We start from the raw sequence: 19,970 nt of genomic DNA on the forward strand, positions 1-19,970 counted from the left end.
ATATAAACATTTATTTCCCATTTTAAGTTTTTGTTTAAATTATGTATGTACAATTCCATTCATTAAAACACTGTAGATAAATGTTGATAGTGACTATGTTAAAACTTAACATAAAATACAATATCATATAATCAATAACAGATACGAGTTAAAGAAGAGTAAGACTGAAACAAACTAGAAACAAGAACAATTTTGACCATCCTAAGAGATTTCTATACTTTTGACTGGTACTTTTAAAAATCCTACTAATGTATAAGTTAGAGTACATAATTTGGCCATAAAGTTCAGGGAAATTAGAACTATGAGTATAATAATATAGGCCAGAACTGGTTAATTAATTGTATTAATTGTATTAAAAAAATTAGAAAATAATGATCGAATAACAATAATAATATATTCTATTTAGAATTATTAGAATAAAATATAATTTTTTTTTTTATCAATTGTACGTTTATCACATCACAAAAATTAAAATTGTTATATCACAATATTTAATTACGGCATTGTGGTTGAACCTAGTTATTGACAAGAACATAATATATACTATAGAATGGCTTGGGAACCTATGACAGCTTCCTCGTTCCTGGCTGTACTAAGCCTAGGCATCGATCGTCAGCGCTCATGGTATCTACCACAATAACTAAAAACAGTATAAAGCGCTCTACCACGGCAACAATAAATTTACGCGCAGCAAAAAATTCATTCCGGTGGACTATCTATATTATTTATAATCAATGTTATTATTAACACTTAGAAAAATCATATTTGGCGCTCCTATTTGACATGTATTCATATTTTGTGGCGTATTTGGTGCCACCTCTTAGCACGAACCCACACATGTCCCCTAAAAGTAATTTGTTTGATAGATCTAGGCCACGTGGTTTATTAAATATATATATATATATATATATATTTATTAAAAATGTATTATAATTTATAAATAATACATTTTAACTACATTTTATACTTGATTTTAATTGTATTTACTGTTTGATTTAAGTGCTGTCATTTATTATTGAAACTATTTTCCATATTATTTATTTATTAAGTTATTTATCATACAACACAAATAATATTATATGCACATCGGTAATTTTTTAGTCAATAACGGGCACACCGGCTGTCATCGAGTAGTCGATTCCACATTCGTTTGTGCCTCTTCGGATCTTGAACGTTCCCTGATATCCCCAGTTTTCATTCCACGAGTTTACACACAGCCAGTATGGAATTCCTTTCTCCACGCCCCATCCAATCAATTTCACGGCATGACCTCCCAAGCACGAAGCATTTTCTGATTTTTCATAGACACCTAATTTTGTTTTATAATAAATAAGTGCGAATGAGTTAAGTTTTTTATCTACATTTACCCGATTTGTAATTGACGAAATCGTCGTAGACAAAAAAAGACGCTTCTACCGGACCGTAAGCCAAAACGTCTTCTTGAATGTTGTCTGGTAGAAGGTAGTACGCGTCGCTGGCTATATTTATATTTAACAAAGAAAAAAACCGTCGAATTACGACGAAGTTGTATTACTGTTGTTAACAATAAATAATATATTACTATATCTGTGGTTTTCTTTGTAATCGATTCTTGTGTTTCCGTAACACTTTTTAACGCACCTGTGGTTTCTCTCCATCGGTTGGCTGCGACAAGCACCTTCTTGTTCCGCCGAAACACCGTGAAGACGACAAGGTGGGACATAATATGGCAGGCATCCCTTCAAGAAATGCACATATTATTCAGCAAAAACTTGTAGTACGATTAGCTTTCAAATCTCAAAGAGAGGTTTGAAACACAAAATAGTATGGACTTGTCGTTTTTTTGGATCTACATATGTACATTACATTATATTGATTATACCCCCTTCTTACTCAAATGTCTCAGTTCCAGTCCCAGGTCCAGTTTCCATCCTGAAAATGTTAAATAGCGTACCCAGAATCTTGGTACATAGAATCGGTCTATTCCTTAAATCATCACCTACCATAAGTCTATAGTCTAGGTTTGGTAGTGTACACCTTATTAATCAGTCACAAGTTTAAGCTTTTATATATGTTCATTAGATACTAGTTTACCTGATTACTGTCATAGCCACCACCGGTGACGATACCGTTTGTACTGAAGTACTGCCACGCACTAATAGGATCTCCCCCGAGACACCCTTCGCCACATGAATCACAGCAGAACGCCAGTTCTTCGGCCGACAACAGTTCGTTGAATTCACCGTCTGTGGCAATGCACAGCCGATCGGAAAATGCACCACTAGTGCCAAAAGCCTGTTGGAAATAAATAGTTAGCTGTCGATAAGTGCTTGTCCTCACGACAAATATTTACCCAACATGAACCACAATTTCCTTGGTCGCGAATCACGCCGATGGTTTTACAACGCTTCCATTTTTTTCTGGCGTCAAAAGTTTCGGGAATGTGGAATAAGGAATTGTAGTTGGAATCTTTGGTCTTGAATGGACCTTTCGCTGCAGCTTCTACGCCGTGAGATCCACATAACCCTTTTAAATATTCTATAGGAGTATCGGGAGGAAAATTTTCTCCTGCCTAAAAACGTTTCTTAATAAGTACACTACTGAAAAAATGTAGCTAATTATTTAACAAAAACATACAATTATTTTTTTTATATTACTATTATTTCATCATCATGTAGCTTAACGGGCCATGAAGGCCCAACGCTGCCATCATGAGATGGTCTCTTGACGAATTCGCTTCCGGGACGGGTCGTCAATCCGTCGCCGGAGAGGGGGATGGCGGTTCCTTTTTACCGAACGATTGCTCGCCCAGCAAACGGAGCGCCTGTGACCGAGTGTCGAACCGGCGACAGTGAGCGCTAACACACTGCCGCCTTACCCACTCGGCCACTCCTCCTCTTTATTACTATTATTTAATTATATCAATTAGTATTTAATGATGACCGACTCCATGTAGTTCAGAAAGTAAGGCGATAGATGAAAAAGAGACTAATTAATAATTACCTATTGGCTACTAACTTATAACATTTCATAGGATTTTCGCGAATAGTACGTAGTAGAATATAACAGTAAGAAAAAAAATTAACATCAAAATTGTTAAATAATTATTTCATGTTGACCTGTATGTACAAAAGGAAAGGTTTACTGGCTCTTTTTACTATTTAAGGCAAATGAAAAATAAAACGAGAAAACTCTCCCAGTGGATAATGGGAGGGAATTATTGTTTCAATAGTTTTAAATGTTGATAAATCTCTAGAAAATACTGAAAAGAATAAAAATTAAAATATTGTCTAATAATGTATTTTGGCATTAACAAAAATGTTTTCAATAAGAAAACTGAAAAATATCAATTATTTAAAGAGAAAACTGGTGTAAGGCTTTAAAAGAATCACCAAATATATATATTTTAAATGTTAATCATTAGATGATTTTTAATTATTACTATTCGTATGTTAGTTACCTCCCATGTCGATATTTCTTCATTTAGTTTATTGATGTACTCCGGTTGAAGAAAATGCACCTGTTCCGTTACGTAAGCACTAAGCAAAATCACAGACGATAACATTAAAAGTCTAGCCATCGTTGCAAGTAGGTATACTAAAAGTAGAAATGTAAAATGTATCAATAAAAAATATAACCCCTAAAAACTATAATTTTCGGTGTAGGTAGGCAGTCAAACGTACATTGAGCTCAACACCGATAGATTTTTTGATTTATATAATATAATATATGAACGTGTAAATGTGTAAGTACAGTCATCTTGTTACAAAGATAAAAAGTTACCTACTCGAGTAGATTGTAGCAGTACTTAATTTGATAGATTATTATTAGAATTTGGTTATATTTTAACATATAAGAGCATTCACAAACATATCAATATAAATTAAGAAAAATTATAAGCATTAAGCAACGTAATAAGTAGGTACGCGAAACGTCATAATAACTCAAAGTACAAGTAAAAATTCTGACTTATTATATAAACAATGTATACTATAAATCAGGAATTAAACCAACAATTGAAATAGTTCTGCCTTCATATTTGACTGGCAGATATTCTAGCCAACAATCGCCTTTTTACTCGGACCATGGTAACTTTAGAGGAAAAACTGTAATGAATATAATAGGAAATGGAATGACAAATCCTTTTTTTAAATATTTCTTATAAAAAAAGTATCACTGTTATTAACTATGGTGGCTTTAGTTATCACCACAATGCTAACCCTCTATATAATATACACCATGTAAATTATACCTCATTAAATAAAATAATTAATTTTCTTTGTAATTTTAAATTACAAAATATCTCAAATCTCAACTAGTCAGTTGTAAGTAGAATGCACGGTCTTATAAACGTAATATAGGTCAGGCAACTATAGACCATACTACAATTTAATAGATTGGCTTATTCATTGATAAATTAAAAAGACTAGTAGTGCTATCAACTATGATATAGTTATAATAATATGCCAATAACAACATGTATAAAATATATAAATTGAAAATTCTACTACATTTTAGCTTCGATGCAGAGCAGCGAAGGTATTGGTTCTCCCATGATGTGGGTTTTTTTTTGTCTGTGTACACTGTAACTTTTTGAATACTGGACCAATACCTTCGAGTAGCAACTCTATAAACCACAAATTTCATCTAGTTGGTACGTTGGGGGGAGGGGGGTTAGAGTTGAAAAAGTTTACTTCTTCATAGTTAAAATTTGAAAAAAACCATACGAGTTTTTAAGATGGAAATTTTACTGGCTTTAATTTCGAGAAAAAGAGTCGGGTCGAGTTGAAATTTATGAGGAATATTTAGTTGATATGCTCGCACACGTCAGTTGTAACAAATTTAAATTATACCCATTTGCTTTAAAAGCAAACTTTAAAGGATTCACATTAACTACGTTCCTCCGACTTTAAGAAACTTTTGTACAAACTGTTGCAATAAATTAATCATTAAATGCCTGAGAACGCATGCTGCAAAATAGTCTTAGCAAGTTCAAAGTAATCAATTTTACTTAGTATTTTACTGGGCCATAATTAATTTTTATTTATATACTGTTTAATTTAAAAGTTGTCATTTATTATTGAAACCATTATATGTATATTATGTATTCATTAAGTTATTTATCATACAATAAGTAAATAATATTATGTGCACATCGGTAATTTTTTAAGAAGTAATGATCACACCGCCTGTCGTCGAGTTGTCAATTCCACATTCGTTTGTGCCTCTTCGGATCTTGAACGTTCCTTGATCTCCCCAGGATTTATTCCACGAGTTCACCATCAACCAGTATTCAATTCCATTCTTCACACCCCATCCGATCAATTTCACGGCGTGACCTCCCAAGTACGAAGCATTTTCCGATTTTTCATAGATCCCTAGATATTTTTGTATGATAAGTAAGTGCGCATTAGTTAATTTTTGTATGTATAATACCGGATTTGTAAGTGACGAAATCGTCGTAGACGTCAAAAGACGCTTCTACTGGACCGTATCGCATAACGTCTTGTTGGATGGTTCCAGGTGTAAGGTAGTACGCGTCTCTGGCTATATTTATATTTAACAAAGCAAAAACCCGTCGAATTACAATTAGGATTTATTACTGTTGTTAACAATAAATAATATATTACTATATTTGTGGTCGTCTTTGTAATCGATTTCTGTGTCACCGTAACACTCTTTAGTGCACTTGTGGTTCCTCTCGAACCGTGCACTTTGACAAGAGTTTTCTTCAGTTGGCGGAACACCGTGAACACAAGGTGGGACACGGTATGGCTGGCATCCCTACAGATAAATGCACATTTTAGTTAGTAAAACCATGTAGTGCAATAAGCTTTTCAGACAAAATATAATGCTAGCTAAGTGCCTCAATCTTTCCCCTTTCCTGTGTTCCCAATTTGAAGTGTCAAAAACAATATAATGCAAAAAATTAAACAATTAAACTTTTTATTTAAATGGAATTTCGAGGAAAAAAAATGTAATCAAAAACGTTTCCAATCAAATAAACGAATGTTCAGTAAAAATGTTTCAATTATTTTTTATTTATTGAAATATTTTTAACTCTCGATATAGTATTTTATTCATTAGGTACCTCATAAAATTCATTATAATCTTACAAACTGTTCATTGTGTCTAGATTTAAAACACAATTTATTTTAGCGCATATACAGGGTGATTCTTTTATCACGAACCAGTCAATATTTCACTGGGTTTAATTAATAATTTAATTTTTTTTTCCATATTGTTTTTATACAATGTGATCTCAATTTTTCACATTTGTTTTGGTTTTTACCCCCCTCTCAACTTAGATTTTATGATAGTAGCTTTTATAACTTAAATGGTAACGTATATATTTTATCACCTTTTTTATATAGAGAATATATTACAAATATTGACTGGTCGATAACCAGTTTCGGATAACTATTTTGGAAATTATAAGAGTTTAAAACTTTTTAAATGAAAAGTTAGGATGGGAGGGGAAGTTCGGTTGGGAAATGCGCGCAGATAAAAATAATACTACACTCCACTTGATTGTATTTAAAATAAATTGTAAAAATTTGATACATTATTGATATTAGTATTATTGCGTATGTATTTTATTGAGCTGGATAATAATTGAACAAGGAGAATAATAGTTACTCTCTAAACAGTTGTCTGCCTAAAAAAAGATCGCCCGTAATTAGAACCGTCGTCAGTAAGCTCTAACATTACACACTATCCCTTACAAATTCGTCCTACTACTTTTTGCTACTTAAGGACCTGACGAGGAGTCCAACCACGATAATTATTAAGACGTTCCCGGCTCAATGCATATTTATTGTAATACTGGTAAGTATGACAAATCGCTTCATTTATTTTTATAATTTATCGTTAATTATTTTTAGTGATCTGTTAACAACTTAAATATTTTCACATTGAAACAACATTTAATTATAATTTTAAACAAGCTGTCTGGACCCGACGTTGCCCGAGATTTAGTCTGCCAGGGGTGAGTAAAATAATTCCCAAAGTTTCATGGCGATCGGATGACTGGTGTACTAATACATAAAGGACAAACAAAGAAACAAGAATTCATTTTTATATATATATAGTGAAAACTCCCAATGTCTTACCTGCAAAATAGACTTATATTCCGCATTAACACGCTGTTCGATTACTAATTTCTATTACCAGAATAATGTTTAGCATATTAAGTATTCAAATTAAAAATATTTAGGCTTTAGTCTAGGTTTGGTAGTGGACACCTTATTTATTAGCCACTAGTTAAAGCATTTGTGTATTTTCATTAAATACTAATTTAATTTACCTGTTGGCTATCATAGCCACCACCGGTGACGATACCGTGTCTTACGAAGTACTTCCATGCCTTAATGGGATATCCTCCGTGACACCCAAAGCCACACAAATGACAGCAGAACGCGAGTTCTTCGGCCGCCAACATTTCGTTGAATTCACCGTCAGTGGCAATACACAACCGATCGGAAAATGCACTAGTAGTGCCAAAAGCCTGTTGGAAATAAATAGTTAGCTGTCGATAAGTGCTTGTCCTCATGAAAGATATTTACCCAACATGAACCACAATTTCCTTGGTCACGAATCATGCCGATCGTTTTACAACGCTTCCATTTTTTTCTGGCGTCGAAATTTCTGGGAATGTAGTGAAAGGATTCGTAATTGGAATCGTGGGTCTTGAATGGACCTTCGGCTGCAGCTTCTACACCGTAAGATCCCATCAACCCTTTTAAATATTCAATAGAAGTATCGGGAGGAAAATTTTCTCCAGCCTAAAAACGTTTCGTAATAAGTAAACTACTGAAAAAATTAAGCTAAATATTTAACATAAAAAATCGTTTGTTATTAATCATACCGTAATTTTTATATGTCCTATGAAACCGATACAACAATATAATTCATCGATAAGATAACTTTTCTATTTGTTTTTAATATTTTTTTATTATATCAATAGTAGAAAATTAAACATTTACCTATTGCTACTAGCTTACTAGTAGCTTACCTACTGCTATAGGGGTTTCGCGATTTTCCTTAATACAAGGTGCTGGGTGTCTCACAATGATTTGATAAATAAAAAACTTTTGTTCTAGTAAATATTATTAGGATTTTTGTTTAAATTAATATATACTTATTTGCGCGACGAACGATGCATATTTCATTGCACAACTGCTTTACTTTAATAAATTTTTATTTTCAACATAGCCATTTTGTTAAGAATATTTTTCAGAAAATTTTAATTGGTCGAAAGCCAGTTTTAGATAATTACTTTAAAAATTTAAAATTTAGGATTAGAGGTGGAGTGCGGCTGGATAATTCGCGCAGATAAAAATAACATTACTCTGTTGGGCACCCAGTACCATATCACACACATAGATCAAAACTGTAGCAACTCAAAAAAAATGTTTTCAGAAATTACAAAAAATGTATTTTCAAATTTAATTTCTTTAACTAACAATTAATTAAAAAACTAAAACTAACTAAATTTTAATTAACAATTAAACTTTAACTGTTTATTTTAATAAAACAGTTTTGTACAGCCAACGTACGTGCACTCCGCTTGATGTCTGGGCAGATACTCAAGTTGTAGACGATTTTGGTAGTTTGAAGTATAAAGTATTTGCAGTTTTTTTCTGGACACTTTTTTTTTATGGTATTAAAGTTTATTAAAAATCAGTTACTTACGTAAAATAACCTCATCTTTCTGAAAACAATTTTGATTTATTTCTCAGAGAATCATAGAAGTTATTGAAATTGAGTTTATAATCTAAAATGTTGGTGTTTTCGTGTTGCCCACAACATGAAAATGTTTATAATATTTTTTTCAGAAAGCTGAGATTATTTTACATAAGAAACTGATTTTTAATTTTAAAAAATGTTGATGGCCGAAAATACCATAAAAAATGATAAAAAAAAGTTCCAAATTCTTTAAACGACCATGGTCAAAATAATCCAAAAAAATCCAAAAAGAATTGGGAACAGTCTTTTTATTGTAACAGACATGTTGTGTAATTTTCAATAAAATCCGAAGGGGTCGCTCCAAACGATCGTTCGTATTGACCCATATTAGGGTGGTTGAAAAAAAATGATTTTTATTATTTTTTGTTCTTCTCTTGAGAATATGCTATGTGAATGAAAAGATAATTTTTGATATTTTTTTAGATTTTTAATCCCATTCCTAGATGTGGTTCGGGTCGATTTTATATCAAAAGTTTAATATTTTTTTTATAAAAAACTGCTTCAAAAAAAAATCTTTTAAAAAAAAATTATCAACATAAAAAAATAAATAAATGTTGATATTCACTTGATAAAAAAAATACGAAAATGCTATTGCTACGGACCAAAATAGATGGAAATTTTTGATATATTGATAAAAAAACCCACAAAACTATCTTAAACAATTTTTTTTCTTAGAATAAAAAAAAATTCTATCATATTCTTTATTTAATTAAACAAAATCCTTACAACAACAAAGTATTTTTTTTTTTTAGTGGTAAAAAAATAAAAAAACATTTCTAATCATGAAACTTTTTTTAAAATTATATAGAATACTTAACAATTATAGACAAACAAAAATAAATAACAAATATATGGACAATTAATAAATTTCCTTTTATAATACCGGATTTTATTGCCTCAGGAAACTCTTTTTTGTGCTTTTCAATAATTGTTAAGTATTCTACATAATTAAATAAAAAGTTTCATGACTAGAATTGTTTTTTTATTTTTTACGGTATATTATTTTTGTTGCGGTTGGTTTTTTATTTTTTCACCATTAAAAGAAAAAAAATACTTTTTTATTAAAACGATTTTGTTTGTAATTAAATGGAGAATATGATAGAATTTTTTTTATTCTAAAAAAAAATGGTTTAAGATAGTTTTGTGAGTTTTTTTTTATCAAGATATCCAAAATTTCCATCTATTAAAATTAAACTTTCGATATAGCCACATCTAGGAATGGGATTAATAATCTAAAAAAAATAACAAAAGTTATCTTTTCACCCACATAATATATTCTCAAGAGAAGAACAAAAAATAATAAAAATAATTTTTTTGAACCACCCTAACCCATATATATATATATAAATATCTTTTTGTTTTTTTGAAATGTTAATCGTTAGACAATTTTTAATTATTGCTATTTGTATGTTAGTTACCTCCCATGTCGAAATTTCTTCATTTAGTTTTTTGATGTACTCTGGTTGAAGAAAATGCACCTGTTCCGTTAGGTAAGCACTAAACAGAATCACAGACGATAACATTAAGAGTCTAGCCATCGTTCAAGTTGGTATACTAATAGTAAAATGTATCAATAAAAAATATAATCTCAAAAAACTATAAGATTTGGTGTAGGTAGGCCGTCAACCGTACATTGAGCTTAAAACCGATTAATTGTTTGATTTATATTATATGTAACTGTAAGTTTGTTAGTGCACACATCATAATACGGAGATAAAAAGATATCAACTCGAGTAGGCTGAAGTAGTAATTATAATTTTGGTAGTTTATTGTCAGAGTTGGGTTGTATTGTTTAATATAAGAGGCTTAAGTAATTTGTCAAACATGGATTAATTAAAATTATAAGCATTAAGCGACATATTAAGATAGTGTAAAAGTTTAACCTTAAATGTGTAGTAATTATAATTAATCTTCTAGACTCTTCAGATAAAATGAATTGTGCGTAATAATCACTAAGATTAAATCTGCTAAAATAGACTGGAAATATATGATTTCCTAAAAATAATCAATTTTGAGTAAAGAATTTAGGTTTATTGTAAAACAAGGTTTTAAGTTACGCTAAAATCACCACAGGTGTTGTCCATTTTTAATTATCAACTAGAATCAAAACCTTAATTTTAACCAACCTATTTATTTCAACTTCAACTTAATAAAGTTTGCTTTAAATAATAATAATTATTTTGTAAATAATGTAGGTTTAAAAAAATGTAGTGGGCAATCTTTATCTATAAAAAGAGTAATTTCATACTTCGAAAAAGTCCCCAACACTTTCTCAATGACCTTTCTACAGTACTTTTGGCATATTATCTTTAATTTAATATCTTTAGGTTCATCATATTTGTAAGACAAAAAATTATATAAGTAACACAATTTTAATTAAGTTTGCCTAAAGGCTTAAAATGTTTTGCGAAGTAATCTTTTAGTATATCATTTTTACATAACTTGACTACAAATATCTAATTATAATTTTTAATTTATAAGAGAATGTAGGCTGTAGGCATTCAGTATTAATTTGTAATTATCAGATACACCCCAAAAAATGTCAATATTTTTTTTTACATAATGTGAATTATAAGTTTTCTTTTTGGGTAACATTGTCACTTTTATTTATACACATAGGAGCTAAAAGCCCTACAAAATGACATAAATTACAAGAATAGCCTTGGTACTCACAATCGATTGACTTGTGATTTTGACGACTTGACACTTTGTCTATTAGTTTCGCCATTTTGATCCTATTTGTAGTTATTTGAACTGCGTTGATTGTTCAACTTCTTGGTAGATTTGTTTTGATTGAACTTTATAATTTTGACCCAATTGACTTCATTTGGTTCTCGATTGTTTTTAACAGAATTTTTATTGCTACTTCGAAAAAAAGTTGAAATCGAATCGAAAATTAGATAGCATTTAATTAAATAAGATATGTCCCTTATATTTTCTTGTAAAAATGTTAATACTATTTTTTTGTTTACAGAAATCAGAAATGGCTAAAGTAAAGTTGACACTGTTTAAGTCTAAACTCTAATCACTAATGAAATAACTTTAACAAACTTTTAAAATTAATTATGACAAAAAATATTTTTGTAATTTTATAATATTTAATTTTTGTATAGTTTGTTATTATTGAACCACGTTTAAAAAAATTAGTGTTTTGATGTTCACATGTTAAGGTGGAAATTTTACCAAAATTAAACTGAGTTGATTTAATAGACTTTGCAGGGATATATATTTCTTATACTACTAGTCTGTCCGTTTATATTCTTACCTAATTAATTGTATGTAAATAATTTCTATTTATTAAAGGACAGCCTCTATTTTCAATGACATAAATACACATTTTAAAAACTTTATTTAAATATTTCACATTTACCATTACCTATCGGCCTTATGTATTTCCTACATAATCGTATAATGAAATATCATAGTTTTGTAAAATAAAATTACTAGTTAAAATCATACAATTTATTTGAAATAACTCTGTACTTAGACCACATATCTAATTAAAGATTAAAATTTTTGTATAAGGTTTTATTCTATTTTGATAATTATTTTGTTACCCACACAAAAAAATATAATCAGATTATTAATCTGATTATACATAATATCCACTGGGAGCTATTTTATGCAGCTCGCTTTTCTTTTTCGACCGTCTGAGAAACTTAGCTATGTATAACGGCTCAAATTTTTCATCAAGCGTTATTAAATATCTAACTGATTACACACTGAATAAATAAAACAAAAATGTATCCAACTTACCCCAGGTGGCCTTTTTGGATTGTTCTTCACATTTTAAAAGGCCATGTTTTTCAGTATACTTGAGTGCGATATTTACTGCAGATTCTGCCTGAACCGAGTTAACCTTTAGCTAACTGAAATACATATAATTGTTAAGTAAATTTAATTAATAATTAAATTTTCAATTAATATAAATTCATTATTTTAATTTTGAAATTTATTATTATATTTTATAGTACTGAAATACTAATATAATATTTTCCAGAGTACTCTAAGCCTTTGAAAACCTAATGAAAACGTGTACTTTTTTAAATGAGATTAATCTATTGATAATGTTGGCTGGTCAATAACCAGGTTAAAATAACTACTTTTAAAGTTATTTGAGTTTAAAATTTAGGACGGGAGTAGGGGTGCAGCTAAGTAATGCAGATAAAAATATAAGTTTTGTGTTGTGTGCTCCTTTAATTTGAAAATCTAACAAAATATATACGTTACCATTCATGTTTAATGAGCTGATAGAACTAATTACATTATCAAAATAGATACAAATTTGAATATTTACTGCTTATTACTGTAAAATAACACTAAAACATTTCCATGAAGAAAAACTGCAACATAAAATTATTTTCAGAGAAAATGAGTTTAAAAAAATTAAAAAAAAAATTATTAATAAATTATCATAGATAAAAAATTGAATATGATCTTTTACTGAATTTACAGGTCAATATTAATAATATAACTTACCATATATTTATCAATTAAAATGTATAAAATTTAAAACAACTAATAAGTCCCGTGATACTCAAAGTACCTAATAAAATGTACTATATTAAATTTTTTTTTCATTGTTGAATTTTATCTTTTCAAAATATATATTGGCGATTGATTAGACCTAAATATCGTAAAATTACATTTTTTAAATGTCACTTGAGGTACACAGCACTGTTGCAAAATACTATATAATATTTTACATGCCATAAATTATACAAATATTATAATTAAAATTAATTTAAATTTAAAGAATTTAGTCTTAAACAATACTTACAGACATTTCTTACAGCAGGCGGAATATTTAGCAAAATATCAAGACGATGCTAAAAACTGGTTGCAGAAAATAAAATTTCTGTTCAAAACACACAAATGTATGTAATATATAAATTAATTCGTATTAATAATGTCGTGTGGACTTATTGACCGGGATTTTAGCTAACTTGGTCCTCACCGGTCGGCCTATTAATTTTGTTAGTTTTTGGTTTAAAGGTCTTTTAAATTATTAAAAACATACATAAAATAAATTTAATTAACTTTACATTAAAACCAAATAAACTACTGTTTTTTGTTTAAATAAATAATTATCTATAATTTGTGGATTTAATTTTATTTTGTTTCAATATTTTTTATTTTATTCGTTTTAATTATAATATGTTTAATATAAAAAATTGCTTTATACTTACTTAATGTTTGATTAAAATACTATACTGACCACTTGAATTGAGTCTTGGCCTTGACTATTAGCTTCGATGTGGAGCTGAGAAAGTATTGTATTTACAATGGTGGTTTTTTTTTTTTTTTTTGTGTGTCTGGGCCCTCGATAATTTTTAAACCGCTGAATCGATTTCATCATGTGGCAACTTTATAGAGCAGGAATCGTACCTGAAAAGTACTTTATTGGGCCAGAACTTAAAAATATTCACATCTTCCCCTTTAAAATCGAAAAACACATCCAAAAAAATGGAATAACCACAAAAAAAGAGGAAAATTACACATTAACCGTAGTCAATTCCCAGGTTGATATGGTAGTATCAACAGCCATCAGATAATGAAAGTATTATTTTTAGGAACTATACCACAGCCAGTGAACGTAACTCACACTATAGAACTATAATTAGCCAGTGACACATAATACGATTGTCAATCGTGAGAACATATGTAGTTATAATCTAAGCTGGACCTGTGACTCCGTGTTGGAACAAAAGTTAGGGACTACGAAAACTAGTATTGCCCAAATGGCTATATTCAAGGTGAAACCGTTGAATAAATTAGAGACATACATGACGTATTGTCTTTAGAACACTTTCAAACAACAATACTCATAGTAATAAAGCTAACCACACACAATTATCACACTATTATTATAATATAATTAGCCCACAAAATATATAACAAGTCCAAAAGATATAATTAGTACCCGCGAATATGTAAATTTACGTAAACTACGAGTATACATTAATTTTTTAAACAAAGTTATGATGTACTAATTCAACTTTTAAAATATACAAAACTTAATTTTACAACACGCGTCAAATGAAACAAACATCATTAAGGACAATATTAATAAAAGGGCGTATACCCTCGAATTTTCATATTGCGATCTTTTGGATCCAAAGATAATCTCATGTTCAAGTACTCTGCAATACATATAGGAGTACCTGAAATTAGAAAAATATTTATTTTTAGTTAAGACAAAATGGTCATCGGAGTTATTTATAAAAATTACCGTTGGGAAAAAATTTATTCAAAAAAGTTTCCGAATTGTATTCAGGGCTAATTTCTTTAGTGGCCTCTTCAAATTCCTGAATGTTGAGCAAACCATCACGGTCTTTGTCATAGTAGACAGAGAAATCATGTACATACTGCCTAACGTGAGCTATAAAAGGTTCCTGCAGAATCATCAATGTATAATTTTATTCGTCGTACCATACTATGTATGCATATTGCATAATGCAAACAGCACATGCAAGCCTAATAGATTCAAAATTAACAACATTACTGTTTTCACGAAATCATTGTCATATTCCGACAAAAATACCAAAAGCTCTTGTAACTCATGAGTGGCGGGTCCTATAAACAAATGATTGGATATTTTGTTTTTTTTTATAAATTATAATTAAATGTCATTATGCAGAAAGCATCCATACCATCAAAATCATATAAAATTAGATTTCGATACTACTTGATACAAAATGTCTTATTTCGCATTTTGTAAAATGCAAAAGAAACATTTTGATTGTCGCTTTATTTATCAATGTTTCAAAAACAAACAGAATATTATGAATTTTAACCTGTTACTAGTCGTGCGATTTTTGGCCACACATAAAGAAAGTGTGACCGGTGTACATTTATTACCCGAATCACAGTGTGACTAAATGTGACTGGGGTACATTCATAACCCATGCGACCAGTGACGGGTTAAAAAATTGTTTTGTAAAACATCAAATTTTTCCCAAACATAGATTTGTGAGATGGCTGCTTTTTGCATAACGCCATTCAATTATATTAAATAAATTATAAAATATTACTATTTTATGCTTACGGGCAGACTTCATATCCAATAAGTAATGATACTTATCGGGAACAATATTCAACGTCTCAAATAACGCTTTTTGTTTTTTCCTATCAAGGTGATTTTTAGAACTGTCGTATAAAGCGTGACATTTGTCTATCTGCGCTTTGTTCAGGTGTTGATGAAACTAAATATTTATAATAATTATGATTACATACTAAGATGGTTGAGTTTATGTGGTAATATAAATAATTATATAAAATGAGAAGAAAAAAAATGGCTTTTTTTAAAAATATTTCTTATGTTTTGTTTGTCATATATTTGTAATTTTTACTGTTTACACACTATAAACTTATTTAATTTATTACGTTTTTTTTTATGTTAGCCTAAAGATAAATCGTATTATGTACCTACATGAACCAAATTATGAAAATTATTCATCTTTTCAAAGGGGATTATTTTCCTTTTTCTATCTTAACTTTCCGGTAATCTTAGAATATCCATCGATTGACCCACAAAAATGTATCTTTTTTTAACTTATTTGGGCGTAATTTATGGATTTTAGGTCCAAAATTAGATTAAAGGTATAGGTGTGAAGACTGTAGTATACATTTAAATGTAGTATAAATAGGCATAAGTGTGCAGTGTGATCCTAAAGACATATAACTTTTTGAAAAATCAGTATCAATTTAAAGTTTACAAAAGACTTATTTAATCACAATCAATATTATGGAGGTGTACAAATAAAAAATATTAATTTAAGCATTTTCCTACCCTGGGTTTTTCTTTCAATATTGCCTCCAAGTACAATAGTGCATTTACTGGTACTTTTTCTAAAAATAAATTGAAACTCTTAAGTTCATTAAACTACTAACTGACTCTTAAAATGAACATTACTTGCAAGTTTTTCCATCATAATCACTTTATGGCCACCTATAAACTGGGCATTAAGTAACACATCTAATTCTTTTTCGCCGAAGACCCCGTCTCTTCTTTTATCATGTATGATGAACATTTCCATGAAAATGTTTACTTCATATGATGTTAAACCTTCATTCTGGTATAATTGCAAATACAAGAGAACAAATTAATAACATAAATTAATCTTTTTTTTTTTTTATTCAAATATAATTATGTATATTAGAAGAGCGTAATAATTATTAATAATATAACTTTGAACCTAATTTTGAATACCAACAGGATGTATTTTTTTTCAATATATTTATTTTAATTCTTTACGGGGACTTATAGTGATAAGTTGAAATACTGGAAAAAGTATTTTTTCGGATTGAAGTTAATCAAGAAATCCTAATATTTCAAATGTCATCATTCTCCCCATAGGGTAATTGTAAGTAAATAATTTAAATTTAAATAAAACTATTTCGGTATTACCAACAAGCAGTCAGATGTCTTATTGTTATTGGCCAACATTATCAAAAACTGCGGCATGGTCTTGTTATTGACCACAAATTCTACACAAATATATTGGCAATTAAAAAAAGATAATCATACATTTACAAAAAAAAAAAATACAGTTTTTTAACAAAGCTAAAATTGTGCTCGGCGAAGCAAAATAATTTTCAGCGATAGTAGGAGTTAATAACATGCCTATTAAGTTTAACTTAGGGAAGTATGAACTTACAGAAAACAAACAGTGTAAATATCTTTAGTTTCTATTGTTTTCGAGTATCATATTTTTTGGTGCACAGAAAACGAGTTACGTCGTTACGAGATCAATGCTTTTTGTTAAATCAATGAAATAAAAACATTATATTATCTCTTAAAAAATTTGGGCTATAACATATTATTAAGAAGTCCCTATTACTCACTTTTGATTTGATACCTATTATGTATGTTTTTTGTACACTTTCCCCCACTTTAAATATCTGAAGCACTTCAATGATTTTCAATAGCAGTATTATTATGTATAAAGAAAAATATTAAAACATTACCTTTTTGCTTGCTTTTCGGTTTTTTTTTTTGAAATCGTTCGATATCACCTGTATACTTTACTTGCTCTAAGTAAGTAACGGTATCTTCGTGGGGAAATATAGCCTCATTTTTAATATTACTGCTTTGTGCTTTATCGTGCTTCTGGTACAGAACAACTAATTCGTCGATTTGGTCCTTGTCTAATCCATAGCTCTGTAAAGTATAATACGTGCAATCTAATGAGAAAAATTAATATTAAATTATTTAACTATATTAAACTTATAATATTATAAATTCTTAAATTTCAATTGTTATTATTATCTGTTATTCTTACCCAAGCTACTGTAAAAAAGTATAAAACGCATAATAGAACGGGTATTTTGAAAAACATTTTCTTTGTTTTAGTTTCTAACCGAAATTCGCTTACGTGTAAAACAAAAAAACCTTATGTACTGAACAGTTAAATAAGACTGGTAGGTAGGTATGCAAGTGCTTTTTGATATTAACTAAAAACTCTTTAAATTTACTCAGGTGAGTGCAAACATAATATAAACCTAAAGCTTGTTGTTTTCTATCATGTATTCGTAAATATTGTATATTTATGAATGTAAAACTTTTTCAGTTAACGTTAAAATATATTATGCAAAAACATTATTTTACCATCGCATCTGTGCGTCAAAAATAAATAACGAAACGAAAAAACAAGGCAATACATCATTGTAAGACTCCTTAGGTGTATGAGTGATAATAACACTACGCATTTATTTGCACTCGTTTTTTTTTAAGAAATAAAAAAAATATTTTGCTATACAAGGAGAAAACAGTTATTTTTTTCATTTTTATGTGTTATTACACATTGTATTTTACTTTCGAGAAAAAGTTGGTAAATACTCCCAATATTTTCCTATTGTTGGTCGTTTTTAACGTTTAGGTAACGTGTTAAAAAATGACTTGGTAACAATGCCCGCAAGATAAGTTACATAAAATAACTGGATGTATTTTGAATTTGGAATAAAATATGTAATGCTACAAAATTCACTATGTGTGTTTAAAATAAATAGGCGCGTTTTTTGTCTGTTTGTAACCTGGATTGTCAAGCGGTAGGTATCATCAACGGGTGACACTACTCCGCCACCTGAACGCCGCTGACGCAACTTGAAATTCCCCTTTGCCTCTTCACATCATTTTCTGTGAACTGACAGACATCAAAATATGACTCACCAATAAGCATCTTGTTGTTTTAATTCAATTTTCTCCAAACGGTTTTTATGCCTACTGGCTTTCCCGGCGCCCCACTCAATTAACAAATATATGAATCATATTAAAACAAAATAATTTTAAAAAAAGATACAAAAACCACGATATGTTTTTTTTTATTTAAACATTCCTTGTGCCCCTGGTCAACGGCCATGTTTTGACCTCCTAACACCTAATCTAAGGTTACTGCCGTAGCACTAACTCACTACTATGTGGAACCAATTTGTTCACAAAAAACCAAGAAAATTATTATAGGCTCCGCCGAACTAAAGACTTTACAATGCCTTTCCAGTTACGCTTATTAATAGACGTGCTTAAGTAGAAAATAGTAATAATAGTAACAGATTATTTATATTCGTTTAAACATAAAACGTTGGTCAATTTTATTGTGAATACATTTCTAACTATTTCTAATAAAACACCATTAATCTTAAATGTTACGTAATACTTTGTCTGGTTAAAAAAATAGTATTTAAGTTATTATTTGTTAAAATTTCTTATATGCTGTTTTCGCGCCAATGCCTTTACTCGTAGTCATTTTTCATGGCACATCTGTATCAATAATATTTCTCTTGTGTGAACCTTTATTAAACACCACGACTTTTTCGACGAAAAGACTTTACAAAAAAAAAAATAGAACATAGTTTTCTATTTACTTTAGCCAAAATTTAGTAGGTATTTTTTTGATTCTAGGTCGACAAAACATATAACATTATAATATATGTGGCTTATACGACAACTTACAAAAGTTTTAGCTAAAATAGCATCAGGTGACATTATCATAATTTTTTTCTTTGACAGTAAAAAAAAATACAAAATTAATTGTTTATTATTGAAAATTGTTTCGTTATGATCAAATCCTAAGTAAAAAATACCATTTATTTGTCCTATATGGTTAATAAAACCAAGAGATAGTATTCGATACACCGTATAAGTATTAATGCATAGGTATAGCTAAGTATTGTGAACATAAAACACGCAATAATGTTAAGAAAAACAATTGAAACAGCATACTTGTCAATTAAAAAAAAGACGA

The 19,970-nt window shown here is 29.3% G+C and overlaps 3 protein-coding genes across 5 annotated transcripts; all 3 read right to left on the reverse strand.

The window, feature by feature from the left end:
- Positions 1-994: 994 nt before the first annotated feature.
- Positions 995-3,674, reverse strand: LOC126844146 (cathepsin B-like). The gene is made up of 6 exons (XM_050582042.1): positions 3,440-3,674; positions 2,333-2,551; positions 2,074-2,274; positions 1,562-1,718; positions 1,368-1,478; positions 995-1,309 (listed from the first exon to the last, which is right to left on the reverse strand). The coding sequence occupies exons 1-6, from the start codon at positions 3,557-3,559 to the stop codon at positions 1,098-1,100; spliced, it is 1,020 nt and encodes a 339-aa protein (XP_050437999.1). The 5' UTR covers positions 3,560-3,674; the 3' UTR covers positions 995-1,097.
- A 1,359-nt stretch (positions 3,675-5,033) lies between these two features.
- On the reverse strand, positions 5,034-10,384 carry LOC126844147 (cathepsin B-like). Its single transcript, XM_050582044.1, has 6 exons — positions 10,146-10,384; positions 7,545-7,763; positions 7,286-7,486; positions 5,610-5,763; positions 5,416-5,526; positions 5,034-5,357 (listed from the first exon to the last, which is right to left on the reverse strand). The coding sequence occupies exons 1-6, from the start codon at positions 10,263-10,265 to the stop codon at positions 5,146-5,148; spliced, it is 1,017 nt and encodes a 338-aa protein (XP_050438001.1). The 5' UTR covers positions 10,266-10,384; the 3' UTR covers positions 5,034-5,145.
- A 1,023-nt stretch (positions 10,385-11,407) lies between these two features.
- LOC126844142 (uncharacterized) lies at positions 11,408-18,135 on the reverse strand. Of its 3 annotated transcripts, XM_050582033.1 has the most exons (12): positions 18,012-18,135; positions 17,698-17,890; positions 17,138-17,217; positions 16,643-16,802; positions 16,520-16,578; positions 15,776-15,932; positions 15,233-15,303; positions 14,960-15,122; positions 13,917-14,891; positions 13,508-13,585; positions 12,484-12,596; positions 11,408-11,592 (listed from the first exon to the last, which is right to left on the reverse strand). In XM_050582033.1, exons 1-9 carry the CDS (start codon positions 18,066-18,068, stop codon positions 14,794-14,796), a joined length of 1,038 nt encoding a protein of 345 aa, XP_050437990.1. In that variant the 5' UTR covers positions 18,069-18,135; the 3' UTR covers positions 11,408-11,592; positions 12,484-12,596; positions 13,508-13,585; positions 13,917-14,793. The 3 variants fall into 3 exon arrangements, with proteins under 3 accessions (XP_050437990.1, XP_050437989.1, XP_050437988.1); XM_050582032.1 differs by having other exon boundaries at positions 11,408-11,589; positions 13,508-14,891; XM_050582031.1 differs by having other exon boundaries at positions 13,508-14,891.
- Positions 18,136-19,970: the final 1,835 nt, after the last annotated feature.

This window comes from Adelges cooleyi, unplaced genomic scaffold (genome assembly GCF_023614345.1).
Source record: "Adelges cooleyi isolate 19-005CV unplaced genomic scaffold, UGA_ACOO_1.1 ACOO_flye_CR_arks_rails_tigmint_CR_PRNA_651, whole genome shotgun sequence".
NCBI lineage: Eukaryota > Metazoa > Arthropoda > Insecta > Hemiptera > Adelgidae > Adelges > Adelges cooleyi.